The sequence below is a fragment of the Equus przewalskii genome, chromosome 5 (assembly GCF_037783145.1).
Source record: "Equus przewalskii isolate Varuska chromosome 5, EquPr2, whole genome shotgun sequence".
In the NCBI taxonomy this organism is placed as follows: domain Eukaryota; kingdom Metazoa; phylum Chordata; class Mammalia; order Perissodactyla; family Equidae; genus Equus; species Equus przewalskii.
Window position 1 is genome coordinate 835,949 of NC_091835.1, and position 24,087 is coordinate 860,035.

At 42.5% G+C, this 24,087-nt stretch overlaps 2 protein-coding genes across 27 annotated transcripts in view; both read right to left on the reverse strand.

Annotated features, from left to right (window-relative positions):
- The window catches only part of ACADL (acyl-CoA dehydrogenase long chain), a 53,110-nt gene extending 32,426 nt beyond the window's left edge, over positions 1-20,684 (reverse strand). For 10 of the 26 annotated variants that reach the window (XM_070618168.1, XM_070618169.1, XM_070618171.1 and 7 more), the window contains exons 1-5: positions 18,487-20,684; positions 18,154-18,324; positions 14,596-14,736; positions 5,088-5,160; positions 314-478 (exon numbers count right to left, since the gene is read on the reverse strand). In XM_070618168.1, the coding sequence (XP_070474269.1) occupies positions 344-478; positions 5,088-5,160; positions 14,596-14,736; positions 18,154-18,324; positions 18,487-19,772 (1,806 nt within the window). In that variant the 5' untranslated portion in view covers positions 19,773-20,684 and the 3' untranslated portion in view covers positions 314-343. Of the gene's footprint in view, positions 1-313; positions 540-5,087; positions 5,161-5,707; positions 10,642-14,145; positions 14,232-14,595; positions 17,894-18,153; positions 18,325-18,486 lie in introns of those variants that run through there. The other 16 variants (XM_070618178.1, XM_070618176.1, XM_070618179.1 and 13 more) reach the window with 11 other exon arrangements.
- Positions 20,685-21,347: 663 nt separating this feature from the next.
- On the reverse strand, positions 21,348-22,033 carry LOC139083194 (small ribosomal subunit protein uS5-like). Its single transcript, XM_070618155.1, has 2 exons — positions 21,953-22,033; positions 21,348-21,848 (listed from the first exon to the last, which is right to left on the reverse strand). Exons 1-2 carry the CDS (start codon positions 22,031-22,033, stop codon positions 21,348-21,350), a joined length of 582 nt encoding a protein of 193 aa, XP_070474256.1.
- Positions 22,034-24,087: the final 2,054 nt, after the last annotated feature.

The following is a 24,087-nucleotide window of genomic DNA, read 5'->3' on the forward strand; positions in this document are numbered from 1 at the left end:
TTTAATCAGTTTAATAAATAGAGGGCCTATTGTCATGCAGTTAATTTTGCCTTTTCTAAAGCAGATATTCAAAATTCACTTCCATTACTCACCACCAGAAAGAGATGCAGTTGCATAAATGCTGGAGTAAATTTCCGTTATTATTTCTGAAAAGCGTATTTTGGAATTTAGCATAGGAACATATGATTGGGCCATATGTAGTTCTCTATATAAGGCATAATTGTGTAAACCCAATTGTTTATAAATAATCATTTATCATTAATAATTGAGTAAGCTGAATTACTACCTGAATATGATTTATATTATGACTTACCTGGGCTTTTAGTCCCATTTTATGTAGCTTTCATCCCTTGATAAATCTTTTCATTCCATTTTCCACCAGAAAAAGGCTAATGCCATGGGCAGGAGAGCGAGCTTCACGATCTGTGACCGCCACTACGATCACAACATCACTGAGCCACCCATTAGCGATGAACACCTGCAACACCCCGATATACTGTGATGCTCCACGGTAACTCAGGGCCATGTGCAAGGCACGACTGGGGGAAAGTACATTCAAGAACACAAAATCAGAAAAGACGTGCTCCGTACCACCCTCTGTCCTCTATCCAAGTATTTTCAGAGTTCATTATCCACACATGAGGTTATTACAGAGCAGGGGAAATACCCAATGCTTCAAAGATGAAGCCTATACATTTTCTTTCCATTATTAATATTGTAAATAATAATAATCATTAACAGATGTTATGTTCTCTCAAATTAAAACAAAATTGTCTATAAAAATGATGAACTGTATTTTAGAAAGAAGCTGCAGATGAGAAAAAGGAATCTAAATCTATAGTGCTCTAAATGGCATTATACCATTAAAGTCTTTGTACTTTCAGATTTGACAGTGTTTGAAAAGGCATAGTTTTGATTTTCATGATAGTCGGCCTACTTCTTTCCAAATGGCCTAAATAAGGAAGATACTGATTAAGGAGGGATAAAACAACAAACTAAATAAGAGATATTAGATTATCAGGTAGTATTTATTCAGAAAACAAATATACTGAGAGCAAATATTATAATTATCTTCTCGTTCTGCATCTTTCCTTGGTCATCTTAACCACTTCCATGGCTTTACTTGCCATCCATAAGCCGATGACTCCCAACCTTTATCTAAGTCAAATTTCTTGCTAGCTTCCAGACCTGTATTATCAACCTGCTTCTAGGGCGTTCCAACTGATAACTCATGGGCAGAACATATTCCTTCCCACCTCTACTTCCATCTAATCCTGAATATTGACCTATTTTCCCTATCTCAATGAACGGGGTCAATAAATCGTGTTATCATACTGCTTCATATTCAATTTGACATCTAGTTCTCTCTAAGCATTTCAACACTTTTTCAATCTATTCACTTCCTTTCACTTCCATGCCATATCTTATTTAGGGCCCTCATCGTTTCTTACTTAAGTTCCTACAACTGATCTTTCTGCAGCTCTACTATCCATCGTGATGTCAGAGAGATCTTTCTAAATGCAATCTGATCACACCACTTTCACATCTTAAAATCTGTGAATAGCTCCTCATAGGCTTTGGGATAAATTCTAAACCTTAGCACGGCATATAAAACTCATCACAAACTGGCACTAGCTTACCAGTCCCGCTACCTCTTGCCCCACTTTTCCCTCATTCCCCTTTCTCACATCAGCTCTACTGAATTACTTGCTGTCCCCCATATTCCAAGGTCGTCCTTACCTATGGGTCTTTGGAAATCTTGTTTCCTCTACTTGGGAGGCCCTTTTCCAACTCTGCTAGGATGAGTCCTACTCATCCTGGATGAAGTTCAGACAGCACCTCTTCCAAAAAGTCTTCCCAAAGTCCCCAGGCTGGGTTAAGTGCTCCCATAGCCCCTGAATTTACCATCATCTTAGTACTTATCAAATTGTATTCAAATGATCTATTTTTGTCTCTATCCCTTTGAAATAGTGGAGGTACAAAATGGTGTCGGTTACTCTCATCACCTAACACCCATGCCCTTTATGAGAAGATTTATGCTCTAAAATCCACAATGCTGACACTTACAAATAATGGGAAATGGGCCAATGATGTTAGAGTTGTCTACATGAGAAAAAATGAAGGCAGTAGTGGTGGCTTGGTTCTAAGTGACACAATAATAAAAGACCCTCAGCATCTCTCTGTCCCGGGAGCTCCTTGAGGGCAGCAGCTGTTTCCGAGCCACATATCTACCCTCAGTAATTAGAATAGCGTTTGGCAATAGGAGGCCTCAAGGATGTTTGTTGAATAAATGAGAAAACAAATTCCTCAAAAAAATTCTACACATCATGGTAAAAATATTTTTCTACAGTGTTACTACGTTATACCACTCCCTTGCTCAAAAACCCTCCAGGTCTCCCAATTTCTTTCCTTTCTAAGATGTTAATGACCATTTGTGTAGCTGTGTTGAATTCCTGAAATGGTGGGGTTTTTTTGTTTGTTTTCAATCACACAGCATCCAGGAATTAGTACTCATATGCTCTAAATCCATGGTCTCAGACATATATTAACTATAGGTAATAAACAATAGAATGGAAAGGAAGGAAGGAGCGGTCTATAGGGCCAAAATTGTTCACTTTAACACTCTGATCTCAATTTGGTAAGGCTGAATGGAGTTCTCCCACGGTTGTTCTTGGACATGATTATAGAAGAAGGTTAATAGATTCTGAATGATTTCTGCAATAGCCTGACCTAATGTGAGTATTTCCACCATAATCAATCTCTTTTTCCAACAAAGTTATAAGGTAATTCTCTTTGTAAGAGGACTTTCTTGATTTCTTTCCTAATTATAACAGTCAAAACTTTAATAGAGCTGGGATTATCCATACAGAGGGTCATCTTTCTTTTTTTTTGGTATTGAATGCCTATAACATAAGCTCACTGTAGCTGTTATATAGATAGCATATTCTTATAAAGAAAAAGGAAAAAAAAATCTTCTATGAGTCCATCATACAAATATCATTGTGAACTTCCTTTCTGGTCTTTTTAAATAAAGTTGAAATTATTCTATATTTACATTCTATATGGATTTTTCACTTACATGTTAATATGATCTTTTCACTTAATATAATTATTTTCCTATACCATTAAAAACTTTGTGTCAATGCTTTAATGGGTACATCTTATCTATGCACTATATTTACTTACTTACTCCTTTAAATTTTTTGTTATTTCTAATAGAGTTTTTGAAATAGAGCCAGTGGTACTTTCCTGGGTTGTTCCCATAGAAGACAGTGTGGAAATTAATAAAAGAAACCTTAACTAAATCAGAGTCAGAAAAGCCTGTAGCGGAGCTCTCCCACCCTATCACACATTGTCAACTACACCAAACAGGAAGAGACAGATGCTTGCATCTTTGACAAGAAGTAAAACTACCTTACAACTGAAGGAAGATTTTACTCCTTCACAGCAACAGCCCAGCCAATGAGAAAGGTCGCAGCCCAGGCAATGAGAAATGCCACAACCCAGCCAATGAGAAATGCTGCAGCTCAGCTAATGAGCAGCTGTTGCCCCCCCCACAACTGCTACTCTCTCCCAATGGACTTTCATTTAGCGCAGCCCCTCCCTCCCTCTTTTCTCTATAAAAGCAGCTTCCTTCTTTGTTTGCTGGATTTGCCTGGGTTCACCATAGCATGCACATTCTAAATTGCAATTCTTTTGGCTATTCCTGAATAAAGTCATTTTGAGGCTAAAATATGAGGCGAATTTGCTTTTTAAGTTGACAGCTGTAACTTAGCAGATTGGGCCTGCTTAGAAAGCTAAAATCATAGGAGAATATGTTTTCCATTTCACTTTTGACCAAATTTCCAACTCTTCTGTCATAATAAGCCCTGTGTGTGCAGAGTTTACTGATTATATATCAGAGCTGGCACTTGTTTATTATAATCCTTTGGATGAATAATTTAGACTAATATTTCTTAAAGTATATTTGAAAAACACCAGTGACTTATGGTAGTCTATAAAAAGAGAATTTCCTAGGGCATAAGACATACTGTATCCAACTTTTAGAGGTTCATAATGCATATCAGCACATCAAAGGGTGAGACAGGGTGCACATTTTCCAGATCAGTCTGATACCACAGATATTGTTTTTCTGTCTAGTAACTGTCAAACTAGATTACAGAATGGTCTTTAGAACTGGGCTGCTCAAAATGTGTTCCTCAGACTGACGTCAGTACACAAACTGCTATTAGTCCTTGACAGCATAAGTACAGAAATTGAGAGTGTTTAGAAAATTGTATAGCAGTTTGACAGTGCCACAACATTTAAGCTTATGATTTAGTAAATGCAAAGGAATTAATGTAAAACTAATTAGAAAATTTTTTAAAAATTTAAAAGAAAACAAACAAAAATTAGTCCTTCAGCAGGTCTTGAAATACATGTTTGGGAAGACTTCCTTAGTGTAGAAAATGAACATCTTTTCCTCACTTAACACTCAGTCAACAACAAATGTTGACTGAGTGTATACCAGACACAGTTTTAGGTTAAAAAAACCCTCTGCCATCACTGGATATTAGACTCTAAGGGATATACTTCTTCCTAAGCCTGTCTGTAACCTTAATTGGAGGGGACTTGTAATTGATGTGACTCTCAGAACGACTGAAGGACTCTCAAATTCTATCAAAACTATCCTTTTCACCTAAGATCTTGTGAAACTCTTCTTGATACTTATGAGAAAGTCTTTTCCCCAGTTTCTCATCAACATCAAATTTATTAACCATTAACTATTGTTTGTCCCATATTTGGACAATGTGAGCCTTCCCTTCCCCTTTTCTGGTTTGATAAGGGCTGTGTGGAAGCTAAAAGAACATTTTCCATATTAGTGAGGGAGCATGCAACATGGAAGAGGAACAGATCTCATGTAACAGAAATGTTGCAAAATTCTTACTGTCTCCAAAGCAAAACAACTCAATTCCTGTGTGAACTCAAATAAACTCAGTTCCTGCGTGAATCCCTAGATCTGAAAGAATCAGTGACAAGGAGTCTTTGAGACGCTGTCACCCATGGCATGACTGGAGGGAAGGGCGACGAAGCCCCTCATTACACACCTTGCTTCCATTGACAAGCCAGTCACTTCCATCCTTTCTGGCATTTGTTCTTACTCCTTGCAAATCACTGTAACTGAAAAAAAGGATGAAAAGTTAATTAATTGGTAAAAATTGAATTATGCAAATGTTGTTATGTAAGTACATATATAATGTGATAATTCAAGCAGGTTACACCATTGTAAAAGTAGATCTTTAACTAATATAGGAATGTTTACACAAATGCACTGAAAAATCATGTCTGATGTATTATATTCTAAAGTGCTTATACAAATGTATATTGATTAACATTACATAAACTAACCAGATTTTATAGAGCATAACAAGGTCCAACTAGCATTCAAGACCCCCTAATTGGACTCAGATGACATTTCATGGCCTAGTATATCCCTGAGGTTATTTGCCAGCATATACTAGCCTGCCTGTAGTCACCTTGGTCCCCTTCACCTATCTCTGTTGCTCAAAAGTTTAGATTTAAAAGACTATGTCTCAAATGCCACTTCTTCTATCAAGCCTGCTCTAAAAGTAGAATAGACTATTTTTCTAAATATAAAACAAATATTCATAATTAAAATATTAAAAGTACAGACAATATTCCAGATAAAGAAGAAAAATTATTTTACCTCCTGGAACGAACATTTAAAAAATACATCCTTCCAGTATTTTTCTTTCTTTTCCTTTTTGCTGAGGAAGATTCGCCTTGAGCTAACATCCATGCCAATCCTCCTCTACTTTATATGTGGGTTGCCACCACAGCATGGCTGACAAGTGGTGTAGGTCCGTATCGAGGATCTGAACCTGTGAACCTGGGCCGCCAAAGTGGAACATGCTGAACTTGACCACTATGCCATGGGGATAGCCCCTTCTAGTATTTTTCTATAGAAACAGATACACACTTATATGTATTTTTATAAAATTGGAACCATACGTATGATTTTGATCTCTTAATATCTAATGTTTTTCTATAAGATAATTTTTATTAGCAGCATAGAATTTCCTTGTATGGATTTATCACGCTTTTTAAAAACAATCTCCTATTGTTGAGCACTTAGGTAGCTTCGTATTTCCCTAAATATCCTACATTGACTAGATCATGTATAAATAGTCCCCATCATGTACTGCTGTGAGAGTTTCCTGATTCTTCTTCCCGTGTAGGTCTTTGTATTCTGTACCCCATGGTAGTCTGTTTACGGCTCTCTGTATCAGGCTGAATAAGGACCCTCAGAGACAGCAGGTGCTAATCCCCGGAACCCATCAGTGTGACCTTATACGGAAGAAGGGTCTTGCAGATGAAATTAATTTGACGATCTTGAGATGGGGAGATTATCTCGCATTATCTGGATGGGCCCTAAGTACAACCACAGATGTCCTTACGAGAGAGAGGCAGAGGGAGATTACATAGACCAAAGAAGAGCTGGAGCAAGGTGATCACGGAGGCAGAGACTGGAGTGATGAGGCCACACAGCAAGGGATGCTGGCAGCCAGCAGGAGGCGGGAGAGGCAAGGAATGGATTCTCCCCTTGAGCCTCTGGAGGGGGTCTGGCCCTTGGTTTGGGCCCATTGGTATTGATTTTGGACTTCTGGGCTTCGGAACTGTGAAAGAATAAATTTCCGTTGTTTTAAGCCACCGAGTTTGGGGTAATTTGTTACAGATGCCATAGGAAACTAACACACTCTCCTAGAGCATTTACCTTGAATTTCAGTTATTAATAAAAAAATCTCCTCTTTCCCACCTACCCCATTTATTAGACTCGAGTCTTTTGAGGAGATGGTGTATATCAAGATCACGTTTACGTGCCCCGCACCCAGCACAGCGCTTTGCACATTACAGCCACTCAGTAAACATTAGTTGAATTACATTGTTAAAAATGTCAAGTGTGCAGAAAAGAGTTAATACAGCAGGCTTCAAGCTGCTATCCTTGGAAAGGCCTGATTCCGAGTTTGGCTCCTGGCTGGTGTCTGTGAATTCGGATTTCAGGAGAGTTCTCACCGTTCCCAGAACGGGTGAGAGTGGCTCGCTGTGCCTAAACTGTTTGTGCCGACACTATGGCTTATGCTGAACGTCTGCTTTCCTTCCGGCAGCCTCAGCTCACGGTACACACTAGGCAGAAGGCGCCCGTGTGCCAGCCTCCAACAAAGCCCCGGGCCCTAAGTCCCTAAGAAGCCACCCTGGGAGACAGCATTGCACATGTTGTCACGACTCGCTGAAGGAAGCGAGCGGTGTTGTTGTCACGACTCGCTGAAGGAAGTGAGCGGTGCTGTGCGACTCCATCAGGCGCAGACTCTTGGAGGCTGCTCCTGGGTTTCTGTGGATTTCAGTCCACGAGGCTCTTCCTTTCACTGATTTTGTTTTGTGCCCTTTCACTGTAATAAATTATAGCTGTGAGTACGATCACATGCCGAATCCTGGGACTCCTCCTGACAAGTCACAGACCCTGGGATGGGAGTCTTGGGGACACCTGACATTAGAAACAAGGCCACCTATTTGAGAGGATAAGTTAAATGACAAAAATCTGTGAGTCATTCTGTAGCCTGGTTTTCAGCAAAAGGATGGATGCTTACAGGGAACATATTAAAGCTGCACGCTGTTGTATTCTTTTTTTTTTTTTTTAAAGTATCTGAGTTGTTTTTTTACACTTTTTAATTTTTTTGGTGAGGAAGATTGGCCCTGAGCTAACATCTGTTGCCAATCTTCCTCTTTTTTTTTTTTTTTTCTGAAGCCCCAGTACATAGTTACATATCCTAGTTGTAAGTCCTAGTTGTTCTATGTGGGATGTTGCCTCAGTGAGGCTTGATGAGTGGTGTGTAGGTCCATACCCAGGATCTGAACCGGCAAACCCCAGGCCACCAAAGTGGAGCACATGAACTTAACCACTCAGCCACAGGGCTGACCTTAGTTGTATTCTAGCATCATAATTTTCATCATAAATCAGTATGAAGTATCAGTTTACTAAAATCTGTATATGGTTTATTAAAATAATTCTTCTATACAAGGACATATCAAAGGTAACAAAGGTAAGGACTAGCTCAGTTTGTTGATTTTAAAAAAAACTTTTGAATGATAAATATGAAACAATAAAAATGGCTTTAAAATATACCAGTTAGTGTTGCCAAGAATTCAGACTCTCCCAATAATCCCATTTAAGTAAGCATCATTTTCTCCATTTCACTGATACAGACACTGAGGCTCAGAGATTGTGCCCATGATCACACCGCTGGTGTCAGAGCATCAATCTGCTCTATGAGCTTGGTTAAAATATTTTATTTGTCATTTTCTGTTTTCTCCTTACATAGGGATCACAATATCTCTATATTTCCTACAGGTTATTGGGAGGGCCAAATAAGACAATCAGCTTGAAAGCATATAAAATGTTCCAGGATCGTGCAAATGTACATAAGTGTACATAAAGGAGTCTCCTGTGTATATGGAAGGCAAGGGGCGGTGAAGCCCTGGGTCTTTTCCAGCGAACTCAACCTCCTTCTGTGAAAGCCAGATCAAAGCGAGGACACAGCGAGCAGCCGCGCCACCTCTGACAGTCCCCTCTTCTGTATTCTCTCCCTCCCACGTGCTTTCTCTAGACTTCTCACCTTACCCCTCAACACTCTAACCCTCTCCTTCGCGGCGGCTTCCTCCACTTTCGCTGTCTCTTACCCACACGGCCCCTTGGCTGGTCTCTCTAAACATCAGACTGATCTGCTATCCTTCCACTACTCGCACCAGACTTCCAAACAATCCGCCTCTTTTCTCCATCCTCATCCTCAGCGTCCTTCTTAATTTCGTGTTCCTAACCACAGATGAGGACAGAGAATTTAAATAAGCTAAAATCAAGCAAGCCTCTGTAGTGGAAGTTGGAGATAAATCAAGATCTCTCATTTATTCTGTTGCCTCTAGATGAGAGGTAACATGAAGTGGGTTGGAACTGGAACACGCTGATCAGAGAGCTAATGTGATGTGATCAGAATATTGGGCAGTCAGCCAGTTATCTTAAGAGAGTTATCTTAAAAGCAAAGGAAGAAGATTAAATTCCTACTTCTTTCAGGTCACATTTTTAGGCAACAGAAATAAACAAAGGCAGATATTTTTGCAAAATTAAGTATCAGTATTCGCCTGTAATTACAGATTTATATCTGGGAAAGATAAATACAATTCAAGCATATTGCCAAGTGACACTATAGAATATTAAGACATTTAAAAATAAACTTCGGTGTCAAAAAAGAACATTTAAATCATTAGGGCCTGATCTTTGCAGAAACAAGTCTTGGACTTTCAATTACCGCCTCTGCCACGTCCTCAGGTCCTTCCTCTGCAGCCTCTGCCCCACTGGCCTGCAGGTCACTGCTCTCTTTACCTAAACCATTTTCCTTACCGCGCTTGCCTGTTAAACTACCGCCCCCTCTACACTGCCTTTCACCTCCCAACTCTGGAGAAGATCAGCCTGTGTTCTCAATACCATCTCACTGCCTTCCGAAGCAGCTTCCGCTCCTCCTCTCCACTGAAGTCCGGATCAAAGGATCACCAGTGGCCTGCCGTGACCTTTTCTCAAGTCTCAACCTCTCTGTGGCCTTCACATTACCAACTTCTCACTCCTGTCCTATCGCCTTTTCAAACTCACTTCCCCTCAGGCTCGTGACAGCACTTGTCGAGATTTCCTTCAAACTCAATCCTTCTGTCTCTGTTGCTGCATCCTGTGCAGCTCCAAATGAAACAGGACACCCAGGTCTCCTCCTCGGTCTCCTTTCCATCCTTTCACTTCACCGCACGAGGATCAGGTCCCACCGTGTGGAAGCTCTTCACCCCATCCTTCCATAACTGGTTCCTTCTCATCTGTCAGATCTCAGCTTAAATATCACCACTTTTCAGAGGTCTTCCCTAGTGCTTCTATCTAAATTCGCTTTTTCTTTCCCCACCAAACACACATGTACCATTAGTCTCTGGCATAGCACTTAGTTTCCTTCACAGTACCTATGACAATTTATAATTATGAACATATTCATTTGTTTCTTGTCATTCTCTTCAATAAGTACAGGGCCCACAGCTGTTTTGTTCGCCACTGTATACCTGGTACACTGAAGGCACTTACTAAGAACCGTCAAACGACTGAATACATGATCATATTCATTCCCGTTGCTTCAGTTCTTGCTTATACATGAATGGCTTTTCAAACCTCTTGCCCCTACAGTCTGTCTCCAGAGTTCCAAATCCATATTTTTAACAGACTGCTGGACATTTCCATATGAATGTCACACCACATCTGAAATTCATCTGCCCAAAATTCAACCCATATCCTATCATTTATTTTTGTTACATTGTGTTAATATCTCAGCTTTGTATAAAGCAAGTACTGGGAAAATATTTGCTGTTAAAGCATTGCTTCCAAGACCTCAAAACCAATTGAACGTTGAGTTACCCTCCAGCCTGGGCTCTCTCACTGCCACGGCACCAGTGCATCTCCCTGCCATCACCAGGGGTACATGCTTCATCTGTTCTTCCGAGACGTGGTTTGCAATACAGGGCATGACAATATCCGAATGAAGACTAAAACCTGGGCCTGCCCAACTCGAATATGAAAAAAAGAAGAAAATTTAAAGCACAAAATAGCTATTTTGTTCTATTTTTAGTCTCTTTGGTTTCCAATTAAAAAAACAACAAAATATTAAAGATCTTATCACATTGTGTGGTAATAGCCTGTCTCCCCGAAACCTTTTGTTTTTACTACTCTTTTAATTTATGGCTCTAACATAAGAGTACTCTAACAGAACTCAACGAACACTTATTTAGTGAATTAAAAGATGGAACATTTAAAAATATTAATCACCTACAACTGTATTATCCCAACACAGCAACTATTTTCATTCTGACAAATTACCTTTGCCATAAGGATATATTCCAATACAGCTGCAGTCATGGTGTAAATGTTGTACTTAACTGTTTTCTTTTTAAATTATACGACACGAAAAATCTTATTTTTTTAATCACAGTTGTCACAATAATATTCTTAAATAACTGCAAAATATTACAAATTGCTTATGTACCATAATTTACTTAGTCATTCTCCCACTGCCAGATATTTAGATTACTTCCAAATTTGGGGGATTATTCCCCAAAGTGGCATCCTAGATCAAAGAGCAGTCCTATTTTCACATTTTGTATGTATCCATATTTTTAATCCTCAAAGTATTTACTGTTCTAATTTATAATGCTGCAAATAGTATATGAGTACGTTATTTTCCCAGCAACCTTGTCAGCACGGGGTATTATGATCTTTCATTTTCACTCACTTTTGTAGATACCCACAATGATACCACCAGGTAGTAGGGATGAACTTTTTTCATCTAAAAAAAGTCTATTTGCATTCTTTTTTGATGAACTGGTTCAAATCTTTTGCCCACTTATCAAGTGAAATCTTTCTTTGCTATCATATATAAAACTTTTGGTATATTTGACAGTAATATTTTTCTACTCTACTGTTCTCTTTAAAATTTCTTTTTAAAGGAGGAAAAATAACCAAATAGGTCAATTAGAAATGAAGCTATCTCTTTAATTTTCAACAGCACCTATTTTAACAACTTAAAAAGAGATTTTCCTATCTTCCTACATTCAAAAATGTGCAAGAGTACAGGGTGGCATAATCTTTCATGTCTTACAGTGAAGTTCCAATCTTATATGAAGATTAGAAAACATCGTTTTCATGATTTTAGAACAGTGAGCAGTGTGCTTACAAACAAGACTCAGCTTCAAATGTCCCCACACTCACTGCTCCCCACAGACCACAGCTGCCAAGCACCAGGCTCCCAGTGCTATCGCGATTCACTGGGCTGCATGGTGACACTGAGCAGGCCTTGTGTCCTAGCTTTTCCCAAGCTCCCTACTCACCTCTCCAGCTTCCTCCCATCTGCAAATAACAAACATTGTAAAATTACAAAAACATTTTTTTGTATTATTTAAATGGTGACAATTTGAATTTATGAATGATTTTGTGCAGGAATGCTCCCTTAATTTAAGGTAACTATTGTTGACATTTGGCCATACCCTTCTACCTGCATGATTCTTTTACCATTTCTCCTCCTTGTTCTCCTCCTAACCTCTTCATAGTTGCCGCTTTCTTTCCCTGCCCCTGCTCTTGACTACTTGCTGGACCTGCAAATCGCACCCAGTGATATTCATGGGTGTAGGTTCTCTCAGCTGGTAGTCTTAGTTGTGCCACACAGCCGTGGGAATTTGCCCAAACTGTCCTGTAAAGGCAACTGCCCTCTGCATGTTTCCTTAAACTGCTGAACTAATGGGACGAGCATATATGACAGCTGACAAGAATGGGCAACCTCATCACAGTTTAAGTAGAAACCACAGAAGAGCAGAAGCACCTTACAGCATGGCTCCATCAAACGAACTTATGAAAAAACTAGATATTTTAGTAGGATTGTGCAACCTCTGCTTTTCTCCTTTAAAAATGAAAATGAGGAAAGAAATGGCTAGCTGGAGACAGGTAAACAATCTGAGAATTTTTGTTTTATCTTTTTAAGTGGTAATTAGACATGGTTAGTAAGATATAGGGTATTTGAAGATACTGATTAAAGGTAAATACAGAGACCTCAGGAAATTTTAAAAGAAAGCTTGACTCCTGTGTTGCTTTGGTATGTTTTGTGTATTGCCTAAAGTAACTTTGGAACTATTTTATTGTCAACCTCAAATTTGTCAACTTCTATTATTTTTACTTCAAGTCTTCATCAACAATTTTTCTGGAACAAAATTTAAAATCAGTAAAGAAATAAACAAAAATTCTCCTAGAGTGAAGTAAACTACATTTCTTTTGTCTTTAAGAAGCTGGTTGCTTTTTACCTAAGATTAGTTATGTATGGCATCAGAGTTTAGCTAGTTTTGGTTATTCTTACCAAGAAAGTATTAATAAAAACTTATGAAAGCTCTTTTTAAGTAATATTTTAAAAAACCATTCTAATTGTAGTAAAGTACTGGCACTGAGTAAATTTTGGAAACATAGCAAAATCCTACTTTAATAGAAATCACAGTTTTTGGATCAGTAAAGTATGTAATCAGTAATTACTTAATCAATCAATATCTCGCCCAGTAATAAAAATACTTTGAGGTAGCCAATTGCCTACCAAGATTTGCATTATGCTGGCCTTTTTGAGCTTTTATGCATTTTAAGTCATTCATAAAGTAGAAAACAAAGAATATGAAATTGACCAATATTTTGTGGCCACTTAACCAGAGCTTTCAAAAATACCTTTCTTAGATTGAGTTGCAAATTTCCAAATTTTCTTTCTTTTTAATTGAGGTATAATTGATATATAATATTATATTAGCTTCAGGTGTACAACACAATGATTTGATATGTGTATATATTGTGAAATGATCCCCACAATAAGTTTAGTTAACATCCATCCCCATATATAGTTAGAAAATTTTTTTTCTTGTGATGAGGACTTTTAAGATCTACTCTTGGGCCGGCCTGGCGGCGGAGTGGTTAAGTTCACGCACTCTATTTCGGGGGCCCAGGGTTTCACTGGTTCGGATCCTGGGCGCAGACATGGCACTACTCATCAGGCCATGCTGAGGCGGTGTCCTACATGCCACAAATAGAAGGACCCACAACTAGAATATGCAACTATGTACTGGTGGGCTTTGGGGAGAAACAAGGAAAAAAATAAAATCTTTAAAAAAAAAAATCTACTCTCAGCAACATTCAAATATGCGATACAGAATTAACTATAGTCACCATGCTGTACACTACATCTCCAGGATTTATTTATTTTAAATGGAAATTTGTACCTTTTGATCTCCTTCTTATTTTTGAATTATCTATTTTAAAATTCACTTATAAACCTTTGAACCTTTCAATAAGCTTGAGTCCCCTAATATCACTGTATTATACTGAAGAGCAGTAAGAATGTTTATAAAACACTAAACACAGTAACTTTTCTGCAGAACACACAGCATTCTAGGAAATGGCCCTTATTGTACTGATACCGACCCTGATATCAGTTTCCCTACATTAAACCCAGCATATATGAGTTAAAAGCAAAGCACTCATTCCCTGCTTACTCCTTGGCTTCCTGGCTTCAGAATCCACTATCCTCCATGGAGACAGACACAGCCAAGGACAAGCACCTGAATTCACTGTTTCTTCCCTGCAAAGAGATACGGGCTGGTGGGAAAGCTGCTGACCAGCAAGGTCATGGGCTCCTTCCTCTCTGCAAGTGTCTCAAGGCCAAACACAGGCTGGTGGGAAAGCTCTGACCAGCAAGGTCATATGCTCCCCCTCCCCTACCTAAAACCCCAAATAAAAGTCCTTCCTTTTAGCTTTTTGGGGAATTTTGGGATTTCAGTGTTAGCTGCCCTCTCTCCTGGCTCAGTGCTGTGCAATAATAAAGTCCTACTTTCTTCCACTACACCCGGTGTCAGAGATTGGCTTGCTGCACAATGTGTGAGCGAACTCACTTCAAGTTCGATATCAGTACCCCTACTGTATATTAAAGGAAAATGTCCACTTACTCTGCGTGACGAGGAATCAATTCTTCTTGAAAAAACTTCCTTACACTTTCCCAGAAAATGTCATGCTCTGAAGAGAAGATTCTTCTAATTCCTATATCTGTTAATTTTTTAGCAGAAGGAGTTTCTGGACGTTCCTTCCCTCTGGAATGAGAACATCTTAAAAATATATATATGTTAAGAAAATTAAGTGAATTGTTACTCTTCATATCCAAACTAATGTCACTGAACAACATGGAAAAACCCTGATTTTTTTTCCCCAGAGACACTTTAGAGGCAGGCAGAAAGAGCCTGAAATTTGACAAACCTGTTCAGATTTGGGCACCACTTTTGATAGGATGTACCTCACCTAGATAAGATTAAGAAGCAGTTAACCCTTATTCAACTCACTCTTCACTTCCAAATCCATAAAGAGGACATCATGCCAGAACTAACCACATGTTTGAGTTGAGGAAAAACAGTGTTGTCACTTGATGTGGATTAAACTATGCAAAGTTCAAATATTACAATCAAACAATACTGATAAGTTTTCATGTCATGTACAATGTTTAAGATAATGCAAACTCCCCCAAATTAATATTCTATCCAGAATCACACAGTTGCAAATGGCAGGTGTGTAAGATATAAACCATGTTGATGTTCTTGCTATATTACAGAGCCAAGCTGGCTGTCAGTCAAAATCAGAATGCCCACCAATCTCTGCAAGCGTTAGTAGAGAATTATTCAAGACCTTCAGAAGCTGACTCTTCCCTCCCCTGCCCCTACACTGAGCTTAAACTGAGACTGCTATGCAGTCCTTTAGTTCAATGCTCTTCAGATTTTTCCCCCTGGGGTACTCTTGAAAAGATTTTGCAAATCTGTGTACCACTTTGCACATTTTCATGCTCACATCCAAAAAATTTTTTTTTTAATTCTTTTTTTTACTGCAGTAACAGTGGTTTATAATATTATATAAATTTCAGGTGTACATCGTTATATATTTCGATTTCTGTGTAGATTATATCATGTTCACCACCCAAAGACTAATTACAATCCATCACCACACACGTGTCTAATCACTCCTCTTGCCCTCCTCCCTCCCCCCTTTCCCTCTGTTAACCACCCAAAACCTTTTTATCATACATTCAAATATTGCCAATGGATGTTTTTCTGTTTTGCATGAAATCCTGTTTGGGTTTCTCTCTTCCTTAGTTGGACCATGCTATTTTTCTCTTTTTTTCTTTTTCAGTCTTTGTCCAGAAGATTTAGCCTTATTTATTAGCAACTAGGTTGTTTCAATCTTTTTTTCCCCCTGAAATGGATTATCTTGTTCTAGTTTATGTATTTTTGCTTGATGCTGTGGACTGAATTGTGTCCCCCAAATTCATACATTGAAGCTCTAACTCCCAGTGTGATTGTACTTGGAGATAGGGTTGTGAGGAGGTAATCACAGTTAAATGGGATCATAAGGGTGGGGTCCTAATCTGGGAGGATTGGTGGCTTCATAAGAAGGAGAGAGATGTCTCTGCGCACAAGCACCAAAGAAAGGCCACATGAGGACACAGGGAGAAGGCAGCCATCTACAAGCCAGGATGCAAGCTCACCAGGAACTGAACTGGCCCACACCTTGATCTTGGACTATCCAGCCTCTAGAATGATGAGAAAGACATCTCTGTAGTTTAAACCACACAGTGCATGGCATTTTGTTACGGCAGCTGGAGCTAATACACTTATTATACATTTTGTGTCATTTGGCTTTAGGTTTATTTTTTATTTGCAACTTTTAGTTGAGTTTTATTTAACACAATCTGAGATGTCTCTGAAGTGGTAACCTTTAGTTGCGAACATTTAATACTACAGTTTTTATACTGGGACTGCCGTTCGTCTTCAGAAACATTTTCCTGGTTGCTACTCTTAATCCAAATCATCCTCTTTAGTGGCTTCTTCATTCACTGAGTCAATAAGTACTTTCTGAGTGCCTATTACGTACCAGGCCCTGTTCAGGTCACCTGGGATACACCAGTGAGCAAAACAAAGATCTCCATCTTCAGGCTGACATTCCAGAAGGGGAGACTGAATAATACCAAATGATAAATAAAGAAGCACATTATATAATAACTTAGAAGGGGATATGCGCTACGGAGAAGAACAGGAGAGCAGGCATCAGAGCGCACGTCTGGGACAAGGCGAGGACAGAGGCTGCAGTACGAAGTGGTGCAGTCAGGGTGGGTTAGCTAGAAAAATGAGATTTGAACAAATGCTTAAAGATGACAGAGTTAACCAAGCAGATTTCCAGAGTAAAGGAATTCTAGGATGGGAATACCAGTAGAGCAAAGGCTGTATGCAGGATGGTATCTGACGTGTTCTAGAGAGAGCAAGGAGGCCAAGTGTGGATGGAGCGAATTGAGCAATGAGAAGAGTAGCAGATGCGGTCAGAGGTAACAGGAAACCAGGACGTGCAGGGGCCTTGCAGACCACTGCAATGTCACATCAAACAGACTAAAATTTACTTTATCCCATAACTGAAGTGTTTGGTTCCAACTTCTTGCTCACAGAAATAAAACTATAATGCACACATGTGTCCATACAGCTTTTCCATACTTGCGACTTTTCCTTAGGGAAAAAAGTGTGCTGAGACTAGAAAACTGGGGCTCTAAGACACTAAAGCATTTGTCAAAACAGTAAATAATAGAGCAGAAGTTACATTCAAGTCTGCCTGCATCTTAAAATTTTATATGCCATGTTAAGGGAACTTTCAGAATATTTCTAAGTAAAATACACCAAGACACAGGAAAGTGAAAGAAGTGCTAGAAAGACTTTCAGGTGAGCCAAAGGTGTTCAAGAGAGAACATGCAGAGGGAAGAAAATCGGGACACTTGACAGCAAGTTTGCTGGAACACCCATTTCTTACTTTAAAGACCAAAGGAACCTATACTGAATAAATTGGCCCTTTTCCTCTACACAGACCAGGAAATCTGTCCTGAATAAATTGTCTGCTGTTTCCTAAGGCAATAAACTGCTACTAATCTAACAGGCTAGGTTTTAATTATTACTATTATTTTTAAGTCTCATTTACATTATAAAAGGGAGACAGTCTCCACCAGCACCTCCAGCAATACTTGGAGACTGGTTATAAATACCCAATCTCGGCCCTCACCCCAGACCTACTGAACCAGAATCTGTATTTTAACATCCTTAAGTGATTCACACGCACACTAAAGTTTAAGAACCATTATAATAAAACTATAGCCCCTGACCTATTCAGAGGGACCCTCAGGTCTTCCTTTTTCCAACATTCTCTGTATGAGAGTAGATTTTCTTCCTGATAAATAAAGGAAAAGCAATAGGATATACTGGAGCATGTGAGGAAGCCATTTGGTTTAAATCTAATTCAGCCTGACCTTGTTTTCCCAAAAGGGCCTGAAGTGGCCTGCTGAGCATGCACTGTACACCTGCTTTAAATATTTACTATGCCCCAAAGATGAGAATGATGCCCTTAAAGACAGAGATGTAGCTTCCTCCATATCAGCATTTCTTTAAAGATAAGCATCTCTTTCTGGGAAGTAAGGCTTAATTACTGACCTGCTGTGCTCCCCTTGTGACCACTGACCTGCTGACCACCGACTTGCTGTGGCAGCTAAACCTCTCCTGACAGTAGTAAAGGAGATATTCTTGTCACGAGAGATGAAAGCTCTTTGTTCCAAGACGGTATACAACCACGCTGGACACCCCACTATTTGGTGCTCTTCCTTCCTTGGGGAAAACAGACCCAGGGTTATAGTCCTTCGACCTGGCTCCTAATAAACTCACCCCAATTTTGATTTATAGACTGATTATGGGTTATTTGCCTCAACAAGCGTTTGTCAATGAACCGCCAGTTAACGTGCCTGCCTGACGGGTCTCTCCTGTCCTCACCGTCCTCTCTGGGCACTGCCGGGGCTCCCTCCAGTCCACCGGGCGGCGGTAGCCCCTCCCGGCTCTCCGCCTCCAGCCGACCGATGCCACGCTCCCCACGCCGCACCCGCCGCCGCCCTGCTCTGCACAGACGGCCCGGCCCGCGGGGAGCGGGCGGCGACGCTGCGGCTCCCCTGCCACGCGGTCCCGGCTCCCACGTCCAGCCCGAGGCCGCAGGCCCGCAGCGCGCCGCGTCCCGGGAGGCCGTGGGGAGGGAGGGAGCCCGCCGCGCGCCGCGTCCCGGGAGGCCGTGGGGAGGGAGGGAGCCGCCGCGCCCCCCGGGAGGCCGTGGGGAGGGAGGGGGCCCGCCGCGCGCCGCGTCCCGGGAGGCCGTGGGGAGGGAGGGGGCCCACCGCGCGCCGCGCCCCCGGGAGGCCGTGGGAGGGAGGGGGCCCACCGCGCGCCGCGCCTCCGGGAGGCCGTGGGGAGGGAGGGAGCCGCCGCGCCCCGGGAGGCCGTGGGGAGGGAGGGGGCCCGCCGCGCGCCGCGCCTCCGGGAGGCCGTGGGAGGGAGGGAGGGCCACCGCGCGCCGCGCCCCTGGGAGGCCGTGGGGAGGAAGGGGGCCCACCGCGCGCCGCGCCCCAGGGAGGCCGTGGGAGGGAGGGGGCCCACCGCGCGCCGCGCCCCCGGGAGGCCGTGGGGAGGGAGGGGACCCGCCGCGCGCCGCGCCCCGGGAGGCCGTGGGGAGGGAGGGGGCCCGCCGCGCGCCGCGCCCCCGGGAGGCCGTGGGGAGGGAGGGGGCCCGCCGCGCGCCGCGCCCCCGGGAGGCCGTGGGGAGGGAGGGGGCCCGCCGCGCGCCGCGTCCCGGGAGGCCGTGGGGAGGGAGGGGGCCCGCCGCGCGCCGCGCCCCCGGGAGGCCGTGGGGAGGGAGGGGGCCCGCCGCGCGCCGCGCCCCCGGGAGGCCGTGGGGAGGGAGGGGGCCCGCCGCGCGCCGCGCCCCCGGGAGGCCGTGGGGAGGGAGGGGGCCGCCGGCCCGCGGGCGCAGGCAGCCGCGGAGGAGGCGCGCGGCCTTGACGGGGGCGGGACGGCCGCGACTCCTCGGTGACCCGCCGGGCGGCCGAGCTGTCTGCCTGCCTTCCGTCCGGCCGCCGACAGCGCCGGGAGCCTAGCCTCACAGTGGGCGGCGACACGGCCCGCGGGCGTCCTATCGCCCGGGAGACTCTCCCAGCAGAGCGGTGACTGCCGCAGCGTCTTCCTTGTCTAAGCAGCTCTTTCCGGAGCCGCGGTGAGAAGCGGCTGTGAGCCATGGAGCCTCACAATGGACCCGAACACAAGCCCCGAGAAAGTAAGGTGAACAATCGGGAACTGCTTGACTTCACACAGACAACTACACGAACACTGTTGCCAAAGAACTGTGCCGTTATCATTCTTGTCTTGCAAAAATTGGTGTCCACTTCCTGGAAAAAAAAGATTAAAATATATTTTAAAACTTCAGTTCTCCAATAGTACTTCATTTGAATTGTCTGGCCATTTCCTGTTTCCTCATTCATCAAGTACTGTTTTATAATCCACATTTCAACCGGATGAAGTCTGAGGTATTGAAATTCATGGATTTGGTGTTTTGGTGAAAGGAAATGTCTGAAGGTTTTTTGAGCTTTACGGTAAGTCTACAGAGCGCACTTCTGCAGACGTGACGGCGTTATAACTGGAGGAGAGTTATCTAGGGCCTGAAATGATGCAAGTGAGAAAGACACATTTTGTGTTAGAAATGAAGAACTGTAATCCTGGGCCCATTTAGAGCCAGTTTGAACAGACCTCCATCCCTGATCAACAAAAATGATTAAGGATTGTCTTTCAGAAGAAATCTTGACCTGAAATGACCTCAGAACCAAAGATGCCCTTCCCACAGGACTAGGGCAGGACTACAACTTGAAAGCCGGACTCTTATCAGAAGTGAGGGATGCCACATTCAGGAAGATCCGGTGTTACAATTCTTTCTCCACCACGTGCTTAGAACCCTATCATAAATATTCAGAACCTCGCCATTAATGCCTGAAGCCCACCAATCAAAATCTGCCCCGCCAGTGTTTCCCTGTGCCAGTCTGTTCTCCCTAACCTCTTAAATTTCCTCCCAAATCCTGAATCGGGGAGACAGATCTGAGGGCACACGCCCCATGTCACCCTGGAGATCAATCTGGCAGAATAAAAAGCTGATTTCTGCCCTCAAAGGCTGGTGCCATAATTAATTAGCTTGTTTATGTGCATTGGGCAGAGAACCCCAATTTTGGGTGGCAACAGAACTAAAAACAATGCTGAAAATAAAAAAGAAGCTTAAAAAAGTTTCATTCCAAACAGAAGCATGTGAATAATGTTAGTTGGCAGTGGGAGCATACGGCTCCATGCGGGCTTGCTAGAATTCTGGACTTGCTGGCTGACGGTCTGACCTACCTGGACCAGAAGGAGTCTGTGCCAGGGTATTTAGTAGCTTCATGGGACCAAACTCTTGGTTTTTCAAGATGATAATTAGCTGATCAAGTAACCTGCTAGTATGGGGCAATGAGAGACCCTTCTCTGCGTGGTCTCCCTGAGCCTTTGAAAAATGAGGATGATGATAAGACACTATCTCTGTGGTGGGTGTGTCTGAGGTCACTTCAGCAGCAGCACGTGCTGAATCAGAAGGTCTAATGATGAGGTCTAGGATTCTGTATAGTTAACACAACTGATTTTTTTTCAGTCTTAATTCAGTTTATTTTTCTTGTATAAAAACACTATGTGGTGGCTACAGCTAGAACCTGGATCTTCTGCATAGAGACTCTGCTGTGGGTCTTTACTAGAAGGTCAGTAAACTTCTGACACGGAGACTTTGCACACACGGTCTCTTTCTAGGGGTGGTGGGATGAGATACCTGTGGATCTTGGAGATGCCAGCAAATGTGACCTTGACAAAGTGCCTAGGGTGGCAGCACAGCCTCTGGCCTCAGTGTAGCAGTTGTCCATACTGGTCAACCTCAGCACCTTCATGAGCCCAGGGGCCCAGATGATGCTAGTGCTTCTGGGGGTATTAATGAGGCACACCAGCACAGAGACGCAGAGGCCTGTTACCTTGCAAGAGATGATGTGGGGCTTGCCAATCTTGATCCCCCAGTGGCCTCGCCACCCTGTATCTATGGAAATGTAGGCCAGCACCATGGCCCTGTGTCTGGCGACAGCTGCCTCCTTGAAGCACTTAACACCCAGACCAACATAGCTGTTGTAGTCCCTGATGGCGACAAATGCCTTGAACTTGGTCCACCGGCCAGTGCAGGTTAGCTTTTGCAGGGGCCTATTCTTCAAAACCCCGCCTTTGAGAGCTGCCTCCAGAGAAAGGTCAATGGGCTCAGACTCCTTGACAGGGAGAAGAGATAGAACTCCTCCAAGAACTTTGTCTCATGTCCTGATCAGGGGGCCCAGCTTAGTGATGAGGAGCCACTTCTTCCCCTTGGCCTTGCCTCAGCAAGCTCCTTGACCTTGACCTCTGCCCCGACCATGGCCATGACCTGGGCCAGGACGCTGTTGCTGCACCTCCGCATGTAACACTCTGTAAGTGTTAGCTGATTTTCTTCTCGTCCACTCACATACTCACAAGCCTTTGCAGGCGATGATGACTTTTAGTAATGGCTTTTTATAATCAATTTGACAAAAATTAGATTTTTTTGTAATTCATGACAGAATTGGTACATAAGTAATGTGATGTCCCTCTCAGTATGTTGCATCAGAATGTCCCTGATGCTGCTTTGTCCCATACTTGGTGAGGTTAATTTGAAACACCTTAATTTTAATTTCTTTATTTGGTTAAGATGGTGTCAACCAGGTTTCTCTGTTGTAAAGTTACTACGTTTCCTCTTGTGAAATAAGAACAAATATGCTTCTGAGCACAGAGTGATTTGGGCTAAAATGAAACGAAAGGGTAAACAAACTACCCAGATAATTTAGGCAAATCACCCAATGTTTCATGAACCCTTTCCCTATATATCTTCCTGGCAGGAATAAGTCACGTCTTTCACCCAAGAGTTCTACAAGCCATGCTTTTACTAACTGAAATGTCTATTAGGGTCAGAGTTGTCAGGGAACATTCCAGTTAGTGCATATACCTTGAACCTGGATCTTTAGGAGTTAGCAGAAGGGAAAGAAAGATCAGGACACTAAGTGAGCGTGGAACAAAATTAGGAAAGGCTTATAGAAAGGAAGGAAGGAAGGACAACAAGAAAGCCAATCTAACTGGAGGATGTATGTTGGGAGGAAGTAGAAATTCAGGTTCAGTAGCGAGGTAGCGCCTGGGAGGCACCCGCGACACAGGGCTGAGTGCACAGATTTAGGGGTGAGACTACCTAAGTTTGCCTCCCGACTCTGCTCCTCACCACTTGTCTATTGTCGTTGTCCGGATTAAGGTGCAGGTGCTGGTAGAGAATGTGGCGCAGGGGTTGCTGCATTGTAACTATTCAGTGATTGTTGGCCAGTACTTCTATTATTATTGAATATCACACCAAGAAATTTAAATTTGAAGTGGTAGGAGATAAAGAGTCCCCAAAGCCTGGGAGAGTGAAATTCATTCAGTTATTCATTTATTCTCTTGCTCAAAAAATACTTATTGAGTTCCTCCTAAAGCTGAGGGCACAATGTTGTACGAGATAAAGTCTGTCCTTTGAAAGAGCTTGAAATACAGTTATGAAAATTAGACTGCCCAAGATGATTTGAAATACAAGACAGGGTGTGATAAGTGAAGGAGCGAGGTAACAGTACCACGTAGGGAGCTGACACTGTGGGGGGGCCTACTTGGTTTGCTTCTTTCCCCCCTTTATTTTTACAGCACAGTGGAAAAACATGAGTGACAGCATTTGACAGATTGGACATCTCAAGGTGGGAAATCTTGCTCTGAATGACTTCATCTCTCCATGTCTCTGTTTCCTTATTTGTGAAATGGAGATATTAATAGTATCTACCTCACAGGATTGTTTTGTGGCTAAAGCAAGACAAGATATGTAAAGCATCCAGGCTGGCAGCAGTCAGAGCCCAGTACATAGTTACATTACTGTCTTCCTTACCTTAGTTCTTCTGAGCTGCTGTGCTCTTCCCAAGTCGCCAGAGCAACAAACAAAACCCACGGAACCTGACCCTTCCTTCTGACTGAGTCAGCTGTCATTCATTTGGAAAGGATTTGCAGCAGCTGCTCCTTCTAGTTGTCAATATTTAGACCAATATCTTCACTGGACACTGTAGATAATCCTTGTGTTGTGGCCCGATCCCTGGGTGAGCAAGGGGTACTCCGTTTATTTCTTTCAGTTGCTGGTTCTCCCAATTTTGGAAAAAGAGAGAGAATGGCAAAGCCCCCTTTACTAGTCAACACTTTGAAAGTGTTGTAATCAGTTTGTAATCAACACGAGGGATTTTTAAAGCTAATACTACAACAAGCTAAGGTACGAAAGTTTCATTTGTCCAGATTCTAAAACTGAGTAATAATTCTGGCTACATGTTCTGGTCTGGTAGAAGCAACTGCTGAGAATGTGAGTCTTTAAACTTTCTTCACCTTTGGGGGAGCAAAGTGTTCACTCTTCATAGGAGAATGCGAGATTCCAGACCGTGACGG